We start from the raw sequence: 21,465 nt of genomic DNA on the forward strand, positions 1-21,465 counted from the left end.
GGCTTCCACCTTTGAACTGAAGCTGTGAATGGCCACAGTCGCAGAAAACAGCCAAAGGCACTTGCAGCAGCAGAATTTACTGCCTGCAAAAAGTGCTGATAGGCAATATCCTGGATCCCCAGACAAGCCCCAGGGGCCACAGAATCTGACTGGCATTCTGAAGGAGCACTGCTCTGCAGAAATCACAGCCCACTGGAAGCACAGGCAAGAGAAAAGGCTGCTTTCCATCAAAGAGAGACAGCCAGTGCTCTCCTGAATGCTGTTAATATTGACTTTACCTCCAAAGAATTCAGCTGTTTACCCTGCTGAATTATTCTGGGGAATGTAAACACTATATAGTATTCAACACAGCAAAAATCAATGCCATGTATTATTGAAGGGCTGGATAAGAGCACAATGGCCCTTGATAAGCATTCCTGGCTTGTCACCCACCGTGGGTTGTGCTGATGGGGAGGGCTCTGATAACAGCTGCAGGTTATCAGGGAACACAGCCAGGTAAGCCCTGCTACACAGAACAGCAACAACCCAGCCACAGCAACTCTGCCAACTAAACAGCTCCCAGTCCAGGCCTGCCAAAGGCAGCCTCAATCACAGATTTGGGCAGAAGCAAAGCACAAATGTATTTAGTGTGCAAGGCAGCTCTGAGCAGGCCTAGGGATGCTGTGTGCCCATTAACTCCATCCCAACACACCACAGAGCAGGGTGACAGCCAGAAGTGACTTATCTACATAAGAACTGCCATCAGAGTGACATCCCCAAGCATTTGTCTAACATCTCAGTGCTCAAAGCACAGCAACACCTCTCCACTCAGTAATTAGATCTCCTAATGAGTGGGGAGAGCTGCCTTTCTGCCCAGCCAGCACTGTCCTGCTGTTTAGCACTGATCAATGGCAGAAGCAGGACATGACAGGGGACTTGATGCAGTTAAAAGGCAAAAATAACCCACAGGAGCACAGATAGGACTGTGGAGAGCTGGTGGGCCCTGCCAAACACTGACTCTTCCCAAAGAACCTCCCCTTGGATTGTGCAAACCTCTGCAGTCGCCTCGGGGCACAATTTAAGCAAAGCAGCAGCAAAGAACTGTCAAGAGGCAACATCTCATATCTTCTTTTAGCCAAGAGTCTACATTTACAGAGCAGGGAAATCCCAAAACCGTGTTTGGACTAAAAACCCTCTGCAGGTTTGCGTTGGTTTGTGTCTAATTTGAAGACATGGCAGCAAACTCCTGGCTTGTACCTCACCAAGTGACAAGTGTGATTTAGCTGCAAACAGGAGGAAGCATATCAGCCATGGCTGAGAGTGGAGCTGGTTCTTTTCTGGTGCCTCCTTTAGCTTTTGAGAAGTGCTGTTAGAGAAGGTTTCATCTCTACCTTGAGAAGGATGGGGTTTCCAATCAGAGCATTTGCCAGAAGTCTCACTAATAAGAATATCTGATCAGAAATCAATAGCATGGGGATGGGGACACAAATGTCATCTGCTACCTCTATAGTACTTTGACATCCAACAGCAAATTTCTTTCAAAATTTACTTCTTTTAAAAGCAAAAGAGAAAAACTGTTAGATGACTGCATCTCCTACATTTCTGCACCACCACAGACTCCAGACCTGTGTGTATCTGACAGGAAGATTGCTTGTAATGCAGCCACTTGCTTTCCTTAAAATGTTCCATTAAAAAAAGGGTCAGGCTTCCCACCTTAAGTGCCTGTGGAATTAAGAATCAGTAGGTCACCCTTTTAACTTACACCTCATTCATTAGCATTCCCATTTCCCCAGCCACCTTTAACACAAAGGCATATTAAGTGACATTTGTGCTATTCTAAAAAAACCCAAAAGCTACTCAGAGAGCTATAAAAATTTTAGTAACAACCAGTCGTAAAAAGCAAAAAATAAGTATTTAAATAATTAAAAAAAGAAAGTTTCAAATAATTTAAGAAACCAAACAAAAATAACTAAAACTGAGTGTACTCAACCTATTTTTAAGACTTTTAAATTAAAGCAAAAAGTTAAAGTAAAAAAATAAAGACTAAGAAAATAAAATTTTAGTAGACATGGAGGCAACATACTCAATTAAAAAAAAAACTTAAATAAATAAATATTTAATAAAACCTTAATACCTATAACAAATAATTATGTTATAGTAAGGGGGCAACTAACCAATCTAAAAAAGCATATTTTTACAAACCATCAAAATATAAACTTAGAAAACAAGTGAAGATTCCTAAGTTTTTGTATATACCCAACTCTCCAAAGGCACATTTGGGTAAGAACTCATTGAAACAACTAAAAGTAAAGATCACATTTAAAAAGAAAGAAATTATTTTAAAAGTAAAAGACCAACAATATGTAAAACATACTAAACTTAATATTAACAATTAGTAAAACCAAAATTAAAAATAAAATGTGGCTGCTCCTGCTGCAGCATTCCAGGGATGCTCCTGCAGCATTCCAGGGATGCCCCCAGCTCCACCCCAAGCACCATCACTGGGATACTGGGCTGGGTGTCAGCAATCAGCTGAGCTAACAGGAAACCAGGAGAAACCAGGGTACCACAGAGCCCTGAGGAGGTCAGAGGGCAGGATGAGAAATGTTTGCCCATGGCAATGCCTCCCAATTCCTCACTAATGACACTGCTGCCTCTCTGATGGAAAGGATCAGAAAGACTGCCTAATGAACACAACTCATTACTGGAGGCCTCCTGGGCACGGGATGACAGGGTTGCAGACAAAAACTCATCCTAGCTCCCAGCAATGTGACAGACTGTGCATGTTTTGGCTCCAAATAATCATCCTGGTGGAGCTGCCAGTGTGCTGTGCTAAGGGAAGGCATGTGAAAACGGCAAGTATTAAGAAAGAAGCCAGTTAATCCCATTACAAAGTTTGTTTTACTTCAAGAGGTCAATCCAAGCACTCTATAAGGCTCTGGTGACTCCTAAATCAAATGCTGACAGCTCTTTCAGTGCTGAGGAAGAGGGGGAGAGATAGGTCTTGTACCAACACACAAGTAAGGGAACAAGGTCTCATAAATGCTGCTTGCTTCATTCTTTTGTGATTTTTTTTTAAGTTTTGTGCTTACAAAAATTCTACATGTCCACTTATTTTGCCCTGTCCCACCCCCTGAAAATGAACTTATCTATCTCATTTGTGGGACTATGCACTGTTGCACTGCTGTCATTTCAGTCCCAGCTCTCACATCCCCTCACTGTTTCCTGCTGTAAGCATGTAGGATCACTAAAGTGCTCTATTGTCCCACCCACCAGCAACCTGCAGCTTCTAACACAGCAATGACAGGGGCTAAGTGACACAACCAACCACCCACAGAGCTCAGGTGCAGCCAGGTACCTCCTGCAGCCCCTGAGGGCACAGCTGGATGTCACCCCAGCCTGCTGCGCATCACCATCAGATGATGGTGACCAGAAACCTCTGCAGTTGCCTCTGGGCACAATTTAAGCAAAGAAACAGCGAAGAACTGTCAAGAGGCAACATCTCATATCTTCTTTTAGCCAAGAGTCTACATTTGTAGAGAAGTCAGAGCCCTCCTCAGGGCCCTGCAGGGGACAGAGTGTGGCAGAAGCAGTGACCTGTCCCAGTGTGATGTGCTGTCACCGCTGGGAATGGCCAAAGCCATCCTGATTGATGAGGAGTGGGCAGCAGGGAGAGACCTGGGAATCTTCCACTGCATTTTCCAAAAGCTGCACATTTCCCATTCATCTTCCTCTGGTCAGACCTGCTTGAAGCTCTCTATTAATAAGGGACAGTCCAACACCTTCCATTAATCGCAGGATGGCTTTTGCCTTGACACTCCACATCTCTATTCCGTGGCCCTTTTCTCTTAGGGCTGCCTTTAAAAATCATAAACTAGACATTACTGCAGAGAAGCCTCTTTCTGAAGTGATGGGGAGAGCACAGATAGAAGTGCTGCCCTTCAGAGACAGCCCTATTTAGTTAACTTCAGCATTTTTAATTACTGCCAATTTCCTGGGCTGTTTAATGAGAAAGTGCATGGCAATTCCATTATCTTAGACCGACCTAGGGCTCTCCAGGGCACCCCAAGCCAATGGCAACTGGTGTTCAGCAGGCTCATTGGGAGTACCTGGAAAAACTGGGAGCAGGATGGAAGAAGAGATGCTTACTCAAGCTTCCAGGCCATGTTGATTAACTTTGGAATAATTCAGAGGTCAATAAATAGCAGGATTCTACCTCGACCACAAGGATTTCATTGAATAAGGTGTGTGAATCAAACTGACAATGTCCATAAACCATCCTGCCTTTCAGGTAAAGGATAAAATCCCACACAGCCAATAGCAAGGTAAACAAAAAATGGTCACACTGAACCAGTAAATCCCACAAAACAAGAAAATTATGAAAGAGAGGCACTCAAGAAGCTGAGTTCTTCAAGCACAGAAGCCAAACCAATATTTTGGTATTTCCAATGACACCATGTGAGCAGGCTGCATCAAGGTGAGAAAACTGTGAGCAGCAAAACAGTATCTCATTTTAAAAGGAATAAAGTTGGAGCAAAAATCATGACTGAAGCTTCAGAAGTGACCAGCACTCATTGAGTAGTACAACACAACTGTTTCTTAGAAGAGCTGAACACCTAAATATAACAACCCTATCCTACACAGCCTGAGTCAGGTCTGAGTGAGGAGTGAAACCAAAGCTGGCTATTCCAGATATGTCAGTGTGCCTTCTTTAATGCAAGCACAATTTTTACAAGAAGAGAGGCCCATGGATGCCCCTCTCTGGGATCTCCTTGGTGTAAGGAGGACATGGACCTGCTGGAGTGAGTCCAGAGGAGGCCATGAAGATGCTCAGAGGGATGAAGCACCTCTGCTATGGGGACATGCTGAGGGAGCTGGGAGTGTTCAGCCTGGAGAGGTGACCAGATAGCTCTGGTGAAACCTTAGAGCCCCTTCCAGTGCCTAAAGGGGCTCAAAGAGAGCTGGAGAGGGACTTTGGACAAGGGTCTGGAGTGACAGGACAAAGGGGAACAGCTACAAACTGACAGAGGGCAGGGTTAGATTAGATGTGATGAAGAAATTCTTCCCTGTGAGGGTAGTGAGGCCCTGGAACAGGCTGTGGAACACATCCCTGGAAGTGTTCAAAGGTCAGGTTGGACAGGGCTTGGAGCAACCTGGGATAGTGTAAAGTATGGGGGTTGGAACTCCATGATCTTTAAAGTCCCTTCCAAGCCAAACCACTCTATGATTCTACAAATGCTGTGATAATGTGGACTGAAGTGGGAGCCTCTTTAGTGGTGCACTTGTCAAACAGAGCACATCTGCCTTTGGCAGAGTGAAAACACAGCAGAAAGCAGTTGCATGTCAAAACAACGCCGCGCTCGGGCTGAATATTCCGCCGCAGGCTTGGGCTTAATCATCTGCTTCCCCAGCAGCACGTAGGTTTCCCTAGGGATTAAATAAGGCAATGTAATACTCTGTTGGCTGGCTCTGGGGAAAGCTACTCAGCACTGGCAGGGAACTTAATGCCAGCACTGAGCTCCTTAGTGCAAAGCAAGGGTGGGAAAGAAGGGGACAGAGCAGGCTCCCCGGTTGCCAGGTAGCTTCGAGTTACAGCCATGCCTCATTTGCCTGAGCAAACACACCCTGCAGCACTTTATTTACAGAACACGGCCTTTGCTTCCCATTCCTTTGGGAGAGATAAAAATACTGAGAATTCCTCCTCTGGGAACTCAGCAACAGTTGTCCTCGTGTTGTTGTTGTCATCCCTGAAACGTGGCTGTGCTTACGAGCCGTGCTGGAGTCTGTGCTCATCTACGCCTGCTTGCTCCAGAATTATGTTCTGGGGTAGCTCCTCTCCCATTTGCTTCACTAATCCCAGTGATTCCTGAATATCAACATGACAGCTTGGAGTTACCCCTGTAAAGCTGGTCTGGTCCCAGACCAACAGCATTGCAAGTTTCAGAGCAAAATCCTAACAGAATTCACTTTGCTGTCTTAGCAGTCTGACATCCAAACTGCAATTAGCAGGGAAAATTGCAGCCTGCATCTAAATCCAAGGGAAAGAAAGTAAAGAAATGGCTTCTCCCAGGGAAGAAAGAGTCAGAATTATGCACTGCCTGAACAATATGAATTATTAAACAGGGATATTTTGGGGAAATAGATACTTGTCAAGAGCCCACAGTACATGGTGCTACGGGGGGAATCCTTCACTAGAGGACATTTGGAGTAGGGAATACCACACAGGACTAGAACAGAAACATCACTTAATAAGGTGGCATTTCTACATTTGTTTAGTTTGAGTTGTTTTCCAGCAGCAAGCCCAGGAAAACACAGAGTGCTGCCAGTGCACAGTGTATGAATTAGCTGCTCTCCACACCAGCAAACCCTCCCAACCACACAGCCCATCTTCACAGGGCTGGCAGGCACTGACTATAACCCACAGAGCAGCTACAAGCTATCCAGAGTTCAAATGAAGGGAGGAAGATGAGCCTTCTCAGAGGGCTGTGATGTCCCCAGGCCTCCCAAGTGGAGAACAGGCACTGGAGTCCATTACCTGATGGCCCAAGGAAAGGGCAGGGATTGCCCTCTCCTCCTGGCAGCCAAAAGCTGTCATTCCAGAGGGGTAAGTCATAGGCTTACAAGCACAGGCATGGAAGACTGTTAAACTAAAACTCTTGATACCACAGAAACTAATAGGTTTGTTACTGAAATTTAGAGCAGGTCTGAGGAGCAAGGATCTCCACCAATTTGACACCTGTTTTGGGCAGCACTTTCTTCAGAACACACAGCTCCCCCCAACAGATGTTTAGGAGGTAAGAGAGGGGTGTTTGCTATCCTTGGGCAGACACAGAGAAGATGTGTGTGAGCAGCACATCTATTTTCAACAGCAGCATCATAACAACTTGATGATAAATGGTCTGATTCCAAGTTCCAAACAAACTGCTGATCTATGTAAAGCCCTTTGATAAAATTGGCTTCTTAACAGGTACAGCACACTAGAAATTGTGTTTATGGCAGGATGGGAACAGCCTACAGGCCTGAGGGGAAATGTGCAGGGCTTTAGGCAGCCCTCTGAAAAGCCAGCACAGTGACATTTACAAATCTCTGCTAACATGTAATTTCCAAAGGCCATGAAGCTTCCAAAGTTTTTTTTTTTGTAAGACACCAGCAACAATGTGCCACTGACAAAACTGGACAGACAAAAGCTGGGAGTCAGGAATGTCTCACAGCAACTGCAACAAGGCTCATAAACACCTCATTACAGCCCACTCCCTGCCAGGCTGGGAAAGGGGACACCAGTTATGTGTGGCAGTGACCAGAACCAGGGTAGCAACACTGGCACAGATGAAAAGCTTCAAGGACGGTGGAAAGAGGTCAAACTCTTCAACAGGACCTTTTGACAGAGGCTGGCTCTCCTCTTGGTTCCAACCTGTCCTGGGCTGAAGGATTGTGTGTATTTTATTGCCCTCTGTCAGAGGTGGGGCAGTTCTCTGCTGTTCATGGGGCAGTTTTCTTCATCTCTCCCACAGCCAATCTTCCCTCCAGGAGATCTCTTCTGTTCATGGGCCATTAATTATTAATTATCTTCTGTCCATGGCCAGTGAGTGTCCCTGCAGGGCTGATCCAATTCCATCATCCCATGGGGAGATGCTCCGCCCAGGGGAGGAGCCAAGCATTCCTACCTGGATCCAATCTGAGCTTTGGCACAGCACAGCAGCCTTTGCCCAGTGCATTGCCAGAGGAGCAGCTTCTGCTGCCCTGCATGGCCAGAGGGAGCCCAGGCCCATCTCCAGCAGCCCTGGAGCTGCAGAGGAAAACTCCCCCCTTGTGCAGGATCCCTGCTCCAGCAGAACCACAGCTGGCACTGCAGGAGGGCTGAGCCCCCATGGGATGGGGCTGTGCCACCCCCTGACACACAGGGGACAGGGACTGCTCTCACTCTGGCAGTGGGGTTTTTTTGTTTGCTTGTACTACTGCATTTGTATTTTAATTTTCCTAGTAAAGAACTGTTAGTCCTACTCCCATATCTTTGCCTGAGAGCCTCTTAGTTTCAAAATCATAATAATTTGGTGGGAGGGGGTTTACATTTTCCATTTCAAGGGAGGCTCCTGCCTTCCTTAACAGACACCTGGCTTTTCAAACCAAGACACAACCCTACCCCAACCGAAGGCTCTGGCAATGTGTCCCCCCTGAGGGAGGCAGAAGCATTAGTCAGCCTCCCCAGAGCAGCTCTGGCTACAGAGGATGTATGCAGTGATTCTGGAGCCAGGGAATCATCCCAGGCTCTGGCAGTGGTGACTAACTGGACTGCAGGGCTGCAGAATGTCACTGAGCAAACAAGTTAAAACAGGAACAAGCTTCAGGGACAAGGCAGCAGGGAGGAGATGCACAGGGGATGCTCCCAGAGGATGCTCCCACACCAGCTCTGGATACAGAGCCCAACTCCCAGCCTTCAGCCAGCTTGGGCCACTGCCCCTCCCTGCCATTAAAATACACTGACAAACACCATCAGTGTGACTCTGGGCCCAGCTATGTCAAAGCAGACAGTTCTTGGCCACAGGAAGGTTTCTAACAACCTTGCCACCCCTCCAAAAAACCCAGCATGTTAACTAGAATCATGCCTTCAACACTTCTCCCTGCCTCACCACAGGAATATTTCAGGCTAAGTAATTGCTTACGACTGTGTGTGGTTGCTAATTTCTGGGTATATAGAAGGGAGATATTCTCAAATGAAAGAATACAGCTTTTAGGGCTTCAGAACAATAACAGACAGGGCAGGGCGACTGCCTGAAGTGCAGAAACTAAAAGCTTTTTCCTTCAGAACAAGAGTAGAATCGAGTAATTGTCGTTTCCAGGGAGATGAGGAACTTCAGGGATCAGAGCTCAATCTGCAGTTAAATGGATTGGAAACAACTCCTTACCAGCTGCTGAAAAAACATGGATAGAATCACACAGGAAAATCAGAGAGAGCATTTTTTCCTGGCACTGTGCACATGCCCTCACATTTAGGAATGATGGACGGATTATTTAGATGATCCAGGTTAAATATTCATGAATGTTAAGAGAGAAGTATTTGCTGTGCTATCTCTTTCCTCATCTATCTCCCACCTATTCGCCTCCCTTCACGGCAGAACCTGACAGGTATTTCAGCTTTCAAAAGACAAACTTAAAAGTTCCCTCCCCCACTCCCTAAGTGCAATTTGTAGCAGACCAGGGATGTGAAAAACACCTAAAATAAGATCTTGAAACACTCTTTACAAGCTGGGCAGGCCCCTGCCTTTCCCCAGAGATGTTTCACAGGTGCCAAAACACAAGAAGCTCACGTTTAAATGGGATGCCAGATTCTGAGCTTCTCTCACGTAAAAAAGCAAACTGCAGGAGCTGCACAGGATTCTCCAAAGCCACCAATACCTTTGTGAGTGCTGTAGAGGGCTGCAAATGTCACCACGAAGAAGGTGGTGGAATATTTTCCAGCGTTAACCAGATGAAAGGCCCGTTTGTTATCGCGGTAACGGCGCAGGCACTGGATGAATCGCAACCAAGCAGGGATGCACTGGACAACTGCTCTCACTCCGTAGGAGTAGCTGTTACAAATCTGATTATCTGCAAGAAAAACAGGAGTTGAAGCTGTTAAGGCAAACAGTTAGTAAGTTTAAGAACTGTTTTTGTCTTCCCATCTGCAATGTCATTTTATGGCAGTGATTCCCCATCAGCAGCTGGTACCGAGGCACACAAACAGCAAGAAGCCCAAAGTAGCTCAATATTCCATCTTGGAGGTGTTCAGGTGACATCAATAACACATCCAGATAGATCACCATCCAACTCCCTCATCTGCCAGTATAACCAACATGCTAGATTAGAAATTATCTATTTTTAAATGTGCTCAGCGCTGTTGGCAGGACTGTGAATAATCAAATTAAGGATGGAATTACAAAAGGCCTTTGACACTGGATTTTTGTGCATAAATGGCAGAGCACTTAGAAACTCTGCAGGACAGCTCTAAAAGGCTACTTTGCCAAAGATGTCCTTGACCTATTTTCTTTGTGCATTGTAATAGGAAAAAACACATTTCAGTACGGGACTGGGTTTGGTGTTTTTCACTTTGTTTTTCAAAAAGCAAAGGCAAGGCATAGTATGGTTTCAAAAACTGAGATGAGAAGCAACCACACCACAATACCATTGTGTCCCATCCTCCATGTTTGAAAGCCTTCTTTTTATTAAGGCAATGACCAGGAAACCCTCAGCTATTCCTGGAACTCCCCAAGAACTCCATATTCTTCTGCTGTCTCAGCACAACATCTAAACCAAACACCCTGCTGCCTAACATTCATTTGGTTCTTATTCACACTAAGGGAGACACATTATTAGCTCATATTTATCCCAAACCACTATGCTATCATTCCACTGCTCAAATTGGAAGAGGACAAATTGTTATGCACACAGTTGCTTTATGTATTTTAATTTTATTTTTAATAAGTCAATATTTAGCTGCTCGCAACGCTGTCTCTAAAAATGAAGGGGAAGATCAGACAGATTGGGAGAACAAAGTGAACACTGATGCTTATTGAAGCATACAGCAAATTCTCTCAGCAAGTGTCAAAACCATCAGACAATATGATTTGCCAGCAGTCACTGCTTAAAATGGAAAGTCAACAGTGAGGAGACAGGTACTGTTTTGCCACTGGGAAGGCCAAAGTCAAAATTCACATTCCAGCTCTGTGTTCCTTCTGGCTAGAAAATAAAGGAAGACAGGGCATGGCCAGCCCTGGCAGAGCAGCATCAACTCCAATCAAGTAAGAGGTGGCACCAAGGAGCTTCTCCATCCTCTCTTGCTTTGGAATGGAGCCTGTAAGAACCAGGCTACAGTACAGAAAGCTGAGCTCAACCAGCTCAGGATTCTCATGATGAGCAACAGGAAGAGGCTAAAGGCAAATACATGGTTAAACTACTATGAAATAAAACAACAATGCCAGGAAAATGGATTTCTCTTTCCAATCAGGAGTGCTGTGTCTAAATTCTTTGATGGATTTAGACATCAAGCCAAATGACTGGATTAGGAAATGAACACTGATGTGAAATTCCATTTCTCTGGATGGAAGTAACAAAGGGGAGAATCTCTCTAATGCCACATTTACAAGGAATGCCAATTATTTTGGTTTCCTGTACTATTAATAACCCTCTTTAAAACAGACAATTAGGAAGCTGCCTGGCTCAGTGTTTCTCAGGTCATTTTGACCCCATTCCCAGGGCTCATCAGCATTACCTGTATCTGCCAGAAGTCCAGCATTGTCCTCCCACTGAACCTCAAAGCTGTAGAAGCAGATCATGTATTCCAAATCCATAAGTATCACCACCAGGCTGTTGAGCTGATCAGCCAGCCAGAAATCTGCAAAGCCTACCTTGTGGAAGGGAGCAGTGAACACTCGAAACTGTCAGGAAAAACAAAGCAGGAATAATTCATGGCTGTGTCAAAGGCATCCAAATGCAGTGGCAGGACATCACAGAACTGAACAAATATGGAAACAACAGAAATGGTTGAAGATTTATTGCTGACCTTTTGCTCCTGTTGACAAAAAAGGACAACTGTCTCCTTGCTTTCAGTATGAAGAACATTCCTGCTTTCCTCCTCCTGTATGCATCTATTCCTGTGCCCCCCAACCTTTTGTTTTTTACGGGCAGAACAGCCCAGTCTCCTCTAACCAAGCTCTTTCCCAGAAACTCCCAGTCTCCATTTAAGAGCTCTACACAGCTCCATTTCTCTCACTGCCCCTCACTTTGATCAGCACTTTCTTTCAGGCACTTACATCGTGTCCATTGACATCTTCCACGTTTACCTTCCCCCTCACACTTAATGTCAGCTGGATTTAGACCCTCAGCACAGCCATTAGTCTGGTCATGCCTTGGTTTACTTAACTCCTCAGTTGTTCTTTGGAGTTAGAAGTTGTGACAGTGAGGATTGTTACTGAGTCTGCCAAAGCCTCCAGCAGGGAAAGGGTGAAAGAAAAGGCAGAGGAAATCCTATTGCCTGTCAGTTGGACTCCCCCTCAATCCCAGTCTACTTTCCCTCTAGGCCTGAAGAGCAGTTTTGCTCCTTCCAAAGCAGACAGTTTTCTGCTCCATTACCTTTGATTACCCCTCTCCCTACCCAGTTAGTTGTAGTTACTAATGGCCAATTTCTCACAGAGAAGGCACCAGCACCATCCGGTCATTCTGGGATTTATGAACCTTTAAATTAATGAAAGCACAGGCTAACACTGATCTTTTATACTGCTCTCCTTATTAACCTGAAGGGTGCACAGCTGCACAAAGCCAGGAAAGGACTGACACACCCCCATCAGCCTGTAATGCAGATTTAAGGCTCTGCTCCTAAAATTTCAAAGCCAAATAGGGGATTAAGAGTTAGTGGCATAAAGCAGATATGGATCTTGACCCAGAAAGCTCTGTGCTCATGTTGGATGGCACCTATTCCCAGGGGTCAAACAAGGCCAGCCTTTAGGGAGGGCTCTTTTGAAAGGTCCCAGCTGCAGAACAAGAGGTCAAAAACCACACCAGCCTCCCCTTACAAAAGCTCTTTCCTCCTTTTTCCCAACACTCCCTGATACTGTCTTTATCTGTTTCATCATAGACCATTGTTTTGTCCATGAACAAAGCTAAGCAAATGAAATGTGAAAATAGCTTTACAGACAGATCTCCCTGGGGAAAAAAAAAAACAAACAAAAAAAACCAAACAATAATATTCTTGTTATTTAATTTAGGGGAAAATTCTTCAGCACTCCAGGTGACAGCATAAAACTTTTAAGAGAATAGAAGTTTTCCACCTACAGGTTACAGCTGAGGAGGAGTCAACAGATAGATCTATGACATATCTGGCACTGGCATCTGAGTCAACCCTCCTGCAGAGCCTGAGGTGCCACCTGAACCCTCCCAATGCCATGTGCCAGGCACTGTGGCTTCTGCCTGCTGCCCAGGCACAGCTGGAGCTGCAGCCCCAATTCCAGTGGAGGTACCACAGCTAGCTCCTGGCTTCCCAGCTGAGAAGTGTCTGCAACATCCTCCAGATAAGGATAAAGTCCTAAAGCACCAGTGCTGCAGCTCAGTTTCAATAACCAGTCGCAATTCTCTGCCAACAATTCCACGGCCTGAGCACAGACTTCCTGGTGCTGATCCCTGCACTTTTAATTGGTGCTGAGATGCCAGATATCTGAGCTGAGCACTTGCTAGCTTTTCACCTCTCACAGACAGGCTCCATGTGGCCATGGAGCTCCTGCAGAGAGCGTGGGCACAGGGACATTCCCTGGGCTCAGATCCAATTCCTCCCCTGAGCTGCTCTCCCCAGCCCACATCAGGGCACTCAGGGGCTTCTCACTGGCAGCAAAGGCACAAACACTGCTCACCTATAAGCATTCAGGCAAGAAAGAAGAGCCCAGCAGGGGAATTAGACTTTAATACAGGCTAAATAACTTCTTTCACTCAGATTCTGATGTTTCACCATCCCTCAGGGATTAGCACAAGAAATCCCACCCTCCACCAGCAGTTGATGTTGGTCACAGGGGGAGGCAGGAAGACTCCTAGATCCATGAGGAAATGCTACAACACACTCAAGCATGCCCCTGATTTGGTTGCAGAAAAATTGGAAGTGCCAGTAATGCTCTGCTACACCTGATATGTCAGATTTTGTTTTGGCTGGAAATGAAACATATGAAGCATGTGAAGAAAAATGCTCACCAACCATAATTTTGTGTGAGCAGAACAGTTCTAAGACTTGCACTATTTAAACCTCCATTCACCCAGAGAGCTGCTGGCAGCTGCATGGAGAAATAAAATACACCCAGCTGGTCAAGTACACACAATAAAAGCTGCTCTTTATGTGGTCTGGCCTCTTCTTTCCCCTTCCTCATAATGCACACAAGTACCATGTCATCTCCCACCATTAAGGTGATATTGCATTTTGATGAAGCTTTTTTCCCCTAGCAGACCTTGGGGTGAACTGGCCTCTGCACACTCAAGGACTCAATGAACCTTATGGATCCCTTCCAGCTCAAGATATTCCATGGTTCAGGTTTGGTGGAGAGAGACTGTTTGCAAGGGCATTTAGTGAAAAGATAAGGGGGAATGGCTTAAAGCTGATAGAGTGTAGGTTTAGATTAGATTCAAGGAAGATATTCTTCCCTGTGAGGGTAGGGAGGTCCTGGCAGAGGTTGCCCAGAGAAGCTGTGGCTGCCCCATCCCTGGAAGTGTCCAAGGCCAGGCTGGATGGGGCTCAGAGCAACCTGAGATTGTGGAAAATGTCCCTGCCTGTGGCAGAGGGGTTGGAACTCAATGATCTTTAAGGTCCCTTCCAACTCAGGCAATTCCAAGATCCTACAACTCTATCTCAGACTGCAGCACAGTCTGCAGATCACTGGGACAGGGCAGGAGCTGCAAACAGCCTAACAGCTCTGTGGAGACTGAGAATCTCACCCTGGCAAGATATTAAGGTAAATTAGCAGAGATATTGCTCATGTGGTTAAAGCACATCCAGTGCTTCCCCTCACACCAGGGGACAGCAGTCAGACTAATGAGGCTGGGGACTGAAGGTACCTCTGTGAGGGATGGCTGAGTGCTGGAAGGCACAAAGGAAGAAACTGGCATAGCAGCAAGCCAGCAAATCAAATAACAGAGGTGAGCTCAGAGAGTTTAATTCACTGTGTGTATACCTGCACACATGTCCTCAAAGCATGATGCTATGTCTCATCTTTGCTGTGTTCCAGATAAAGTTAATTGTTTTAATTGGCATTGAAATGATTCTATGAAAAAAACCAGCCAGCCAAACCCTCTTCTGCCCAAAGCTCTCAGAGCAGTGCTAGCAAGAAGAAGGTGTCAAGGGAACCAGTTTGATTAAAGCCAATTTAAAAGGGTGCACAGGGTGGGGAAGAGCATGTTTATAACAGCCATTTGGGAAGAGACTCATGAGTCACCCAGCAAGGCTGAAAACTGTTCTTGCAGAGCTCCCACCTATAACTGGAACACTGAAGCAGCACACATATTGACATTGAATTTACCAGACTTATCTTACAGGAAAATAAAGAGCTCCATCTCAAACAAAGAGTTTGTTTAAGAGCACAAACAGAAAAAAAACCCCACCCATGAGCACAATTTTATAGGCAGTAACTTTTCCAAAGTTTCTCTCTCCATTAGTGAACCTTCTCAACGTTGGCACTACCCCAGTTTGGGCTAAGGAGCATCCATGCAGCCTTGCCTTAGAGCACTGGGCCTCTAATCCATCTGTTTCACTAGGTTAAGGAATAAACAAGCAAGACAGCTAAAGGTTTCCAAACATGCAAAATTTGTAAGCAGCTGTCTATAGGAAGGTTAACAAATCAAATGGTACAGGAAACAGAACATGCTTCTGCAAACCCATCCTCAAAAACTATCTGCAGTCAACACCTGATCAGGTCTGCTCTGTAAATCACAGTGGTATAAGCACCCCCCAGCATCCCTCTTTTCCTGAGGGTTAGTGACACCTGTATACACTTCACAGCTACTGCTCAGCCACAGCATTTAAACAAACAATTACTTATTTCAACCAGCTTTGACACTTACCAATAGTTTGAGCAGCCAAAATCGGGACTTGTAATATAAGGTTTTGGTAGGGTTGATGAGAAAAAGCAACATGAAGCCATACAAGATGAGTGGGTTCACCTGCATGGGGATGTAGGTGAATTGACCATATATACATGCCAGCAGGCTCAGGCACCACAAAACACCCAGGAAACCAGCAATCTGCAGGGAAAAACCAAACAAACAGACACCTAATGAAAAACACAGCCCCAAAACCAGCAATCTGCAGGAAAAAAACCCAAACAAACACCTAATGAAAATAACAGCCTCGAAACCTGCAATGTGTTCTCATTAGAAGAAAAGGGAGAGCAGTGCTCAATCCTGTAATCTAATCAGACTTCAGCAACTTCCTCTTCTAATTGTATTAGGAGTCCTTGCCAGGAAATGGTGCAGGATTTATCCTGCTGATCCTCAGCATGGCTCAGCCACTCTAAAATCCCTCCTGTTCACCTCAAAGAGATGTTGATGGGACAAGTTGCTGCGGGGGTTGAGCTCGAAGATGAGGACGTGGTTGACTCCAGCCTGTCTCCAGCCATAGGTGTTGATACCCAGGAGAAAGAGGAATTCTATCAGGAGAAAGCCACCTCGATAGATTCTCACCAGTGGCCACACATTTGGTCCATCTATAAAAGCCACACCTGGTAAAGACAAATAAAAGAGGAAGGATTTTAAGGACAACAGAGGTCGTGTCACAAAGCAAGGCTTTATCCTGGATCTCAGATGTTTGGTTGTACCCTGAGGAAACAGGAACACGTGTATACAACTGCATTCTCCAGCAAGTGGAGGACTTTTTGCCTAGCCTGTCAGAGGATTTAGGAGCATTCTGGGGAAAATTCCCTTTCCAGCTGCTGTAATCGAGTCATTAGCAGCGTCCCTGCCTCACACTACAGGCACAAGGGACAGCACCAGCATAAATCTGACTAGAGACACTTAAATATTCTGCTTTAATAGAGATGAAATCCCAACAGACAGATACACAAACACTTCAGCTCCCCACAAAACCAAGAGGAACCATTTACAGCATTTAAAACAATGCTAAACCCTCCTAATCACCGGTCTCAGTACAATGGTAATGCAATACATATTCATGGCCAGCATTACAACACCCAGCCCCACCCAAACAGAAATCCCAGCACAAGGCAGCAGTGCTGGAAAGCCTGTTGCTTCCTTTGTTCAGTTTTCAGGGGTTTGGAAACAAATGTGCTTCGTTTCAAACCATGAACAGCCTTATACAGCAGCAGCCTTCTCCAGCTTAAACCTCCTTGCAAAGGACTGGTCACTAGGCACAGGTTTGATGAGAAAAGCATAAATAAAATACAGTTATTCAATTCTCAGTTTTAGTTTCATTGAGAGTTGCTTTCTAAGAGGGGTAAAAGCAAAAACCTGCACTTTAGAGAACTGAGGCTGAGAATTTATTCCCACAGATCTGCCTAAATTACAGCCCCAAGTTTTTCTAACTGTTTTCTCAGAGAAAGCAAATCAATAGGGAATTTCATTTGCTCAGCATCTACACTTTATACTACATAACTTACAGAGAAAAAGCTGTGCATAAAAAATTACATAAAAAATTACTCCAGAACTGCTGCTTTAAATGTAAAACTTTAGACTCTTGGATTCAGGCAAAATGGAGTCAACTTTTGGACAGAAATTACACACCCCCAAAAAAACTGAAAGAAATGAATCTTAAATGTGGAATTGCAAAGAAAGATTTTCAAATTTCTACCTGAAAACCAAGGGAAATTACAAAATTGATAAGACTGGAAGGAACCACAATGGGTCATCTGGTCAAAACTCCAAACAGGGCAGAGTAGCCCCAAAAATGAAGTGAAATATCTCTGGTGACAAGTTTAATGGCAGCTAATTCTCAAACAAGAGTAGGACCACTGTAAGGGTTTGAGATTTTGCATGAAACCTTTCAGGTTTCTGGTAAATAAAACAAAAGCACATTTCTGTGAAATTCCAACCTCACTTACACACTAGCTTGGCACCTGGGGAAGCCCATACAGAAACGGTGAAGCCTCAGAACTTGTCCTCTTTAGGGTGACACCCTCCTGGGATGCACTTGTAGCTTTTAACAGTCCCCAAGTGGTGATGAACTCATCTCTGTAAAATGCTGCTGCAGTTTTCAAATCAGGCAGTACAGCACTGGGTTACTGGCAGAAGCCATGTTCTGATGCTGTTTCACAAATTCTCCACACAGAACACTAAAATCCTATCTTAGCTGATCAAATCACACAAACAATTTGGCAAAAGCAGCTGAGAGGTTAGCAAACTATGGGCCAATTAAAAACACCCACTCTGCACTTGGAATCCAGGTTTTTGCCCAATATCTGCAGTAATGCTCAGCTGTCAGATCATGCCTGCTGATACAACACACCTATTACCCACACTGGGTTAGTAACACTTGCTCTAGAGATATAATCATTTTTATGAATTCCTTCTCACAGCTGCCTCACTTTTTGAATCTTAGCACTGAGAGGGAGAGCAAACACAACTGGCTTCAATCATTTTGCATCTCAAAAGGAGATCAAATGTTTAAGTAACAGAAATTATGAATAAAGAACAGTTTCTACACATTAAACAGTGCCTTCATGCAGATGGGTCAACTTCATGCCTCTACCATGGGAAGACCAAAAAGGAAACACTGCAAACAGCTCCTCAAACAGAGGCATTTTATCCCAAGAGATGGCTGGATCCAATTACAGAAACATCCGATTAAAAATTCTTTTAAGTCATAAAAACACAGACATGGGCTTTCCCTAATGCAAGAGCTGGTAAGTTGATTTGTTAAGCCTTTTCCTTTGTACTGCTTAAGCAAGTTACAACACTCCAGAAATCACACACACAATTAGTAAAGCTGCTTGTGATTAAGCTCTGTGTCTGGATCTGCAGTACTACTCTAATCAGGGGCCAAACTCAGAAGGCATAAAGCAGCATAAAGCCAGGGCCTGAGAGATGCACCCATTAATTGTAGCTTTTAAACAATCTTGCCAACTACTGCCAATAAGAAAAAGTCAATTAATTCCATTAGCAGACTCCAGGCATTGAAATTCTAGGAATTTCCACATGAGTGCTTGATTTCCATCCTGAGTGGCATCTGGTCACATGGCTCTGTGTCTGGTGGTCTTTTCTTTAGGGAGTCAACACCATGCAAAGCTCAAGTTCTACAAGCACCTGTCTCAAAGTTGGCATAGGCTGTGTGCTCCCAGAATGAAAACAAAAATCTGCTTTTACACATAGATGTTGCACCTTCAGAATATCCCTCCAAAAATAAGGAGGAAACCAGAAGAAAAGGATTTTTGTGTTCAACATCGACATGTACAACATGAGAAAAACCACAACCTACTGCTGAGCAGTTTACACCAATGTGATATGGCTCTGATTTAACCCAGAACATCCAGTCCAGGTGCTCCTTAAGTGAGGAGAATCCACCCAAACCCAGGCATGGCAGGACACCTACCTGAAAGTATGACAGTGACATTCAGTGCAATGAACAACCCGCAGAACAATCCAACCCTGAATGTAGTCCAGGCTGGTACAGGCTGTGAACAAAGCCACAGCAGAGTTAGGGTGAGGTAAACAGGTTATCTGCACAGTCAGATTAGCTTGCAGAGCCAAGTTAAAATCACAAACACAAGCTCCTGATTGCACTCTTGCTTTTGAAGTGAGGTTTTTTTAAACTGTAAATGCTGTATAATACTCTTGCCATGTTGAAACAGAGCTTGGGAGTCTCAATGGCCCTTGAAAAATATTCCAGACCACACAAACACTAAGCATATGCTTTTATTAGTACAAATTTCCTTTTACCATTTATCTCCTCCCTTCATTACCTTGTCTGCATGCATTAGGAGCAGTAACCTATTTCCAAACCTTCCGGAACTAAAGCAGATTATCTGGCCCTGCCCCATGCATGCTCACATCAATTATTTCCACTGTTTCCTTCAGATGTTGGATCTGATTTGGCACCTTGACAAGTTGGAGGAGCAGCTCCTCTCCACAACCCCCATGTCTCACCTGAGCTGCTCCTAAGGGTGGAACACGCAGACGTTTCATTGCCTTCTGTCTGTCTCCATCTTCCAACTCGTTGGTCACCACTTCCTGAGGAGACAAAGATACACACCACTGAAGGTCACCTGGATGATGAGCACATGGCCAAACCAAAACTAAAGGTTGGTTTCCATTTTAGAGGTGAGCCCTGGCCCAGTATTCTTTTAATACAAAGACATGAAAAGCTCAGCATGCTGTACCAAGTTCCTCCATGGCAGAAGTTAAAGCTGCACTAGGCTTTGCCAAGGGAAAAATTCCCAGCTGAAGAGAACATACCCATACTGATGTAAGCAGTGCTGGAAGTCAGTGGTGTTGCCCTGATTTTTAAGATTTTCTAAGCCTTCTGATGTTTACATTATTGTAACGAACTTTCTCAAACACTTTGTGTAAATAACTTATTGTTTTGCAGTCTTTTATGGAGGAGGAGAAATTTGATGGACTGTTGGTTTGTCCATTGTCATTGGGGAGGTGGCACTTTCACCCTCCAATCTACTGTCACTTTTGGAAATCTATAAATGTTGGAGTCAGAAATTAAAAAGTCTCTTTTACCTTGAAAGATCAGCATGTCCACATTGTGTTATTTGATATCCTATAGTGACACTGGCATTTCAAAATCAATTATTACCCATCTTGGTGGTAAATACAAGTTGTAGAGAGGGCAAAACACTATGGGAGTTACAATGTCATAGAACAGTTTGGGTTGGAAGGGACCTAAAGATCTTGTTCCAGCCCTCTGCCATCGGTGCCTTTCACTAGAACAAGTTTGCTCAGAGCTCCATCCAACCCGTGCTTGAACGCTTCCAGAAACCAGCAGTGCCCAAAACCCCATTTTTGGGGGGATTTTTGGCAGTTCCCAGGCCAGCCTCTTCACCTCTGTTTCGGAGATAAGCTGGTTGATCTTCTTGCAGGTGTAGAAGGGAGCCACCTCCACCTCGGCCACCCTCCACTCCGCCCCCCGCGTCGTCTCCAGGTTCTTGTCATGCTTCTTCAGGATTTTGCGGAAACCGGTGAAGTTCAGGTTCTGCAGGCAAGGGAAAGAACATGCTGGCTTTTAAACCCCAGCCAGCTCTTAAACCTCAGCCATCTCTTAAACCCCTGCCCATCTCCCAAGAAAGAGAAATGGTTCTCTCCCCAGTGCTAGCGACAAAGGAATAGTTAATAAGAATCAAAATGATTGCATTCCTTGTCAGGAAGTTTCTGAGTTCTTACTTTATTATAATGAATATATAATACTAGAAAATATAATAAAAAATGTGGTATAAAAAGGGAGCTACTAAAGCTTTTTATTTCCTGAAAAGCCAGATCACTTCCACCTTCCTCCTTTATGCAAGAAGTGACCTGATGCTACCCTGAAGACAAATAACCCTTAAGGGGTTTTCTCTCCTGAAAAATCTGAGCCACTGACTTCTTTAAACTTGACACTGGTTTCAAATCAAGTCCTCCAGGTAAATTCATTATAGAAGGGAAATCTTTGTGTAAAAGTTGTCAGTGCTGCAGATTAAATCCAGACAAGTGCATCCTCACAGCAGCATGTTTTTTCACAGAGTGTGTTGCACAATGACTGCAAAACCAGCTTAGGCTTGCAGATGTGGGAGATGCAATTCTCCAGTCTGTAGAGACAAGCACACAAGGCTTAAAACAAGAAGCAACTGTTGATTTCCAAGTTATAGATGATCCCTGATTCAACACCCATGCACAGTACCTAAGACAGGCAGAGCTCATCAAACAGCAGCAGTTTCTGTGGCATGATGTATTTGCAATCCAGCATTTCACTGTGCAGAAAGTGCTGCCTAAAAACCTCAATATTTCATTCAAACAAGAGCAGAAGCACAGAGAGACTGTGGCAAGACTCACTTC

General features: G+C 44.7%; 1 protein-coding gene across 2 annotated transcripts in view; it reads right to left on the minus strand.

Annotated features, from left to right (window-relative positions):
• Window positions 1–21,465, minus strand: part of XPR1 (xenotropic and polytropic retrovirus receptor 1) — a 116,200-nt gene that overhangs the window by 13,409 nt on the left and 81,326 nt on the right. For both annotated transcript variants that reach the window (XR_011680518.1, XM_071435845.1), the window contains exons 5-11: window positions 20,480–20,629; window positions 19,576–19,659; window positions 19,022–19,103; window positions 16,012–16,199; window positions 15,544–15,723; window positions 11,225–11,390; window positions 9,373–9,564 (exon numbers count right to left, since the gene is read on the minus strand). Coding sequence is in view for 1 of the 2 variants with exons in the window: in XM_071435845.1 (XP_071291946.1) it covers window positions 9,373–9,564; window positions 11,225–11,390; window positions 15,544–15,723; window positions 16,012–16,199; window positions 19,022–19,103; window positions 19,576–19,659; window positions 20,480–20,629 (1,042 nt within the window). In the remaining variant the exon portion in view is untranslated. The remainder of the gene's footprint in view (window positions 1–9,372; window positions 9,565–11,224; window positions 11,391–15,543; window positions 15,724–16,011; window positions 16,200–19,021; window positions 19,104–19,575; window positions 19,660–20,479; window positions 20,630–21,465) is intronic.

This window comes from Agelaius tricolor, unplaced genomic scaffold (genome assembly GCF_023055355.1).
Source record: "Agelaius tricolor isolate 1412-34295 unplaced genomic scaffold, bAgeTri1.0.p SCAF_11, whole genome shotgun sequence".
In the NCBI taxonomy this organism is placed as follows: Eukaryota; Metazoa; Chordata; class Aves; order Passeriformes; family Icteridae; genus Agelaius; species Agelaius tricolor.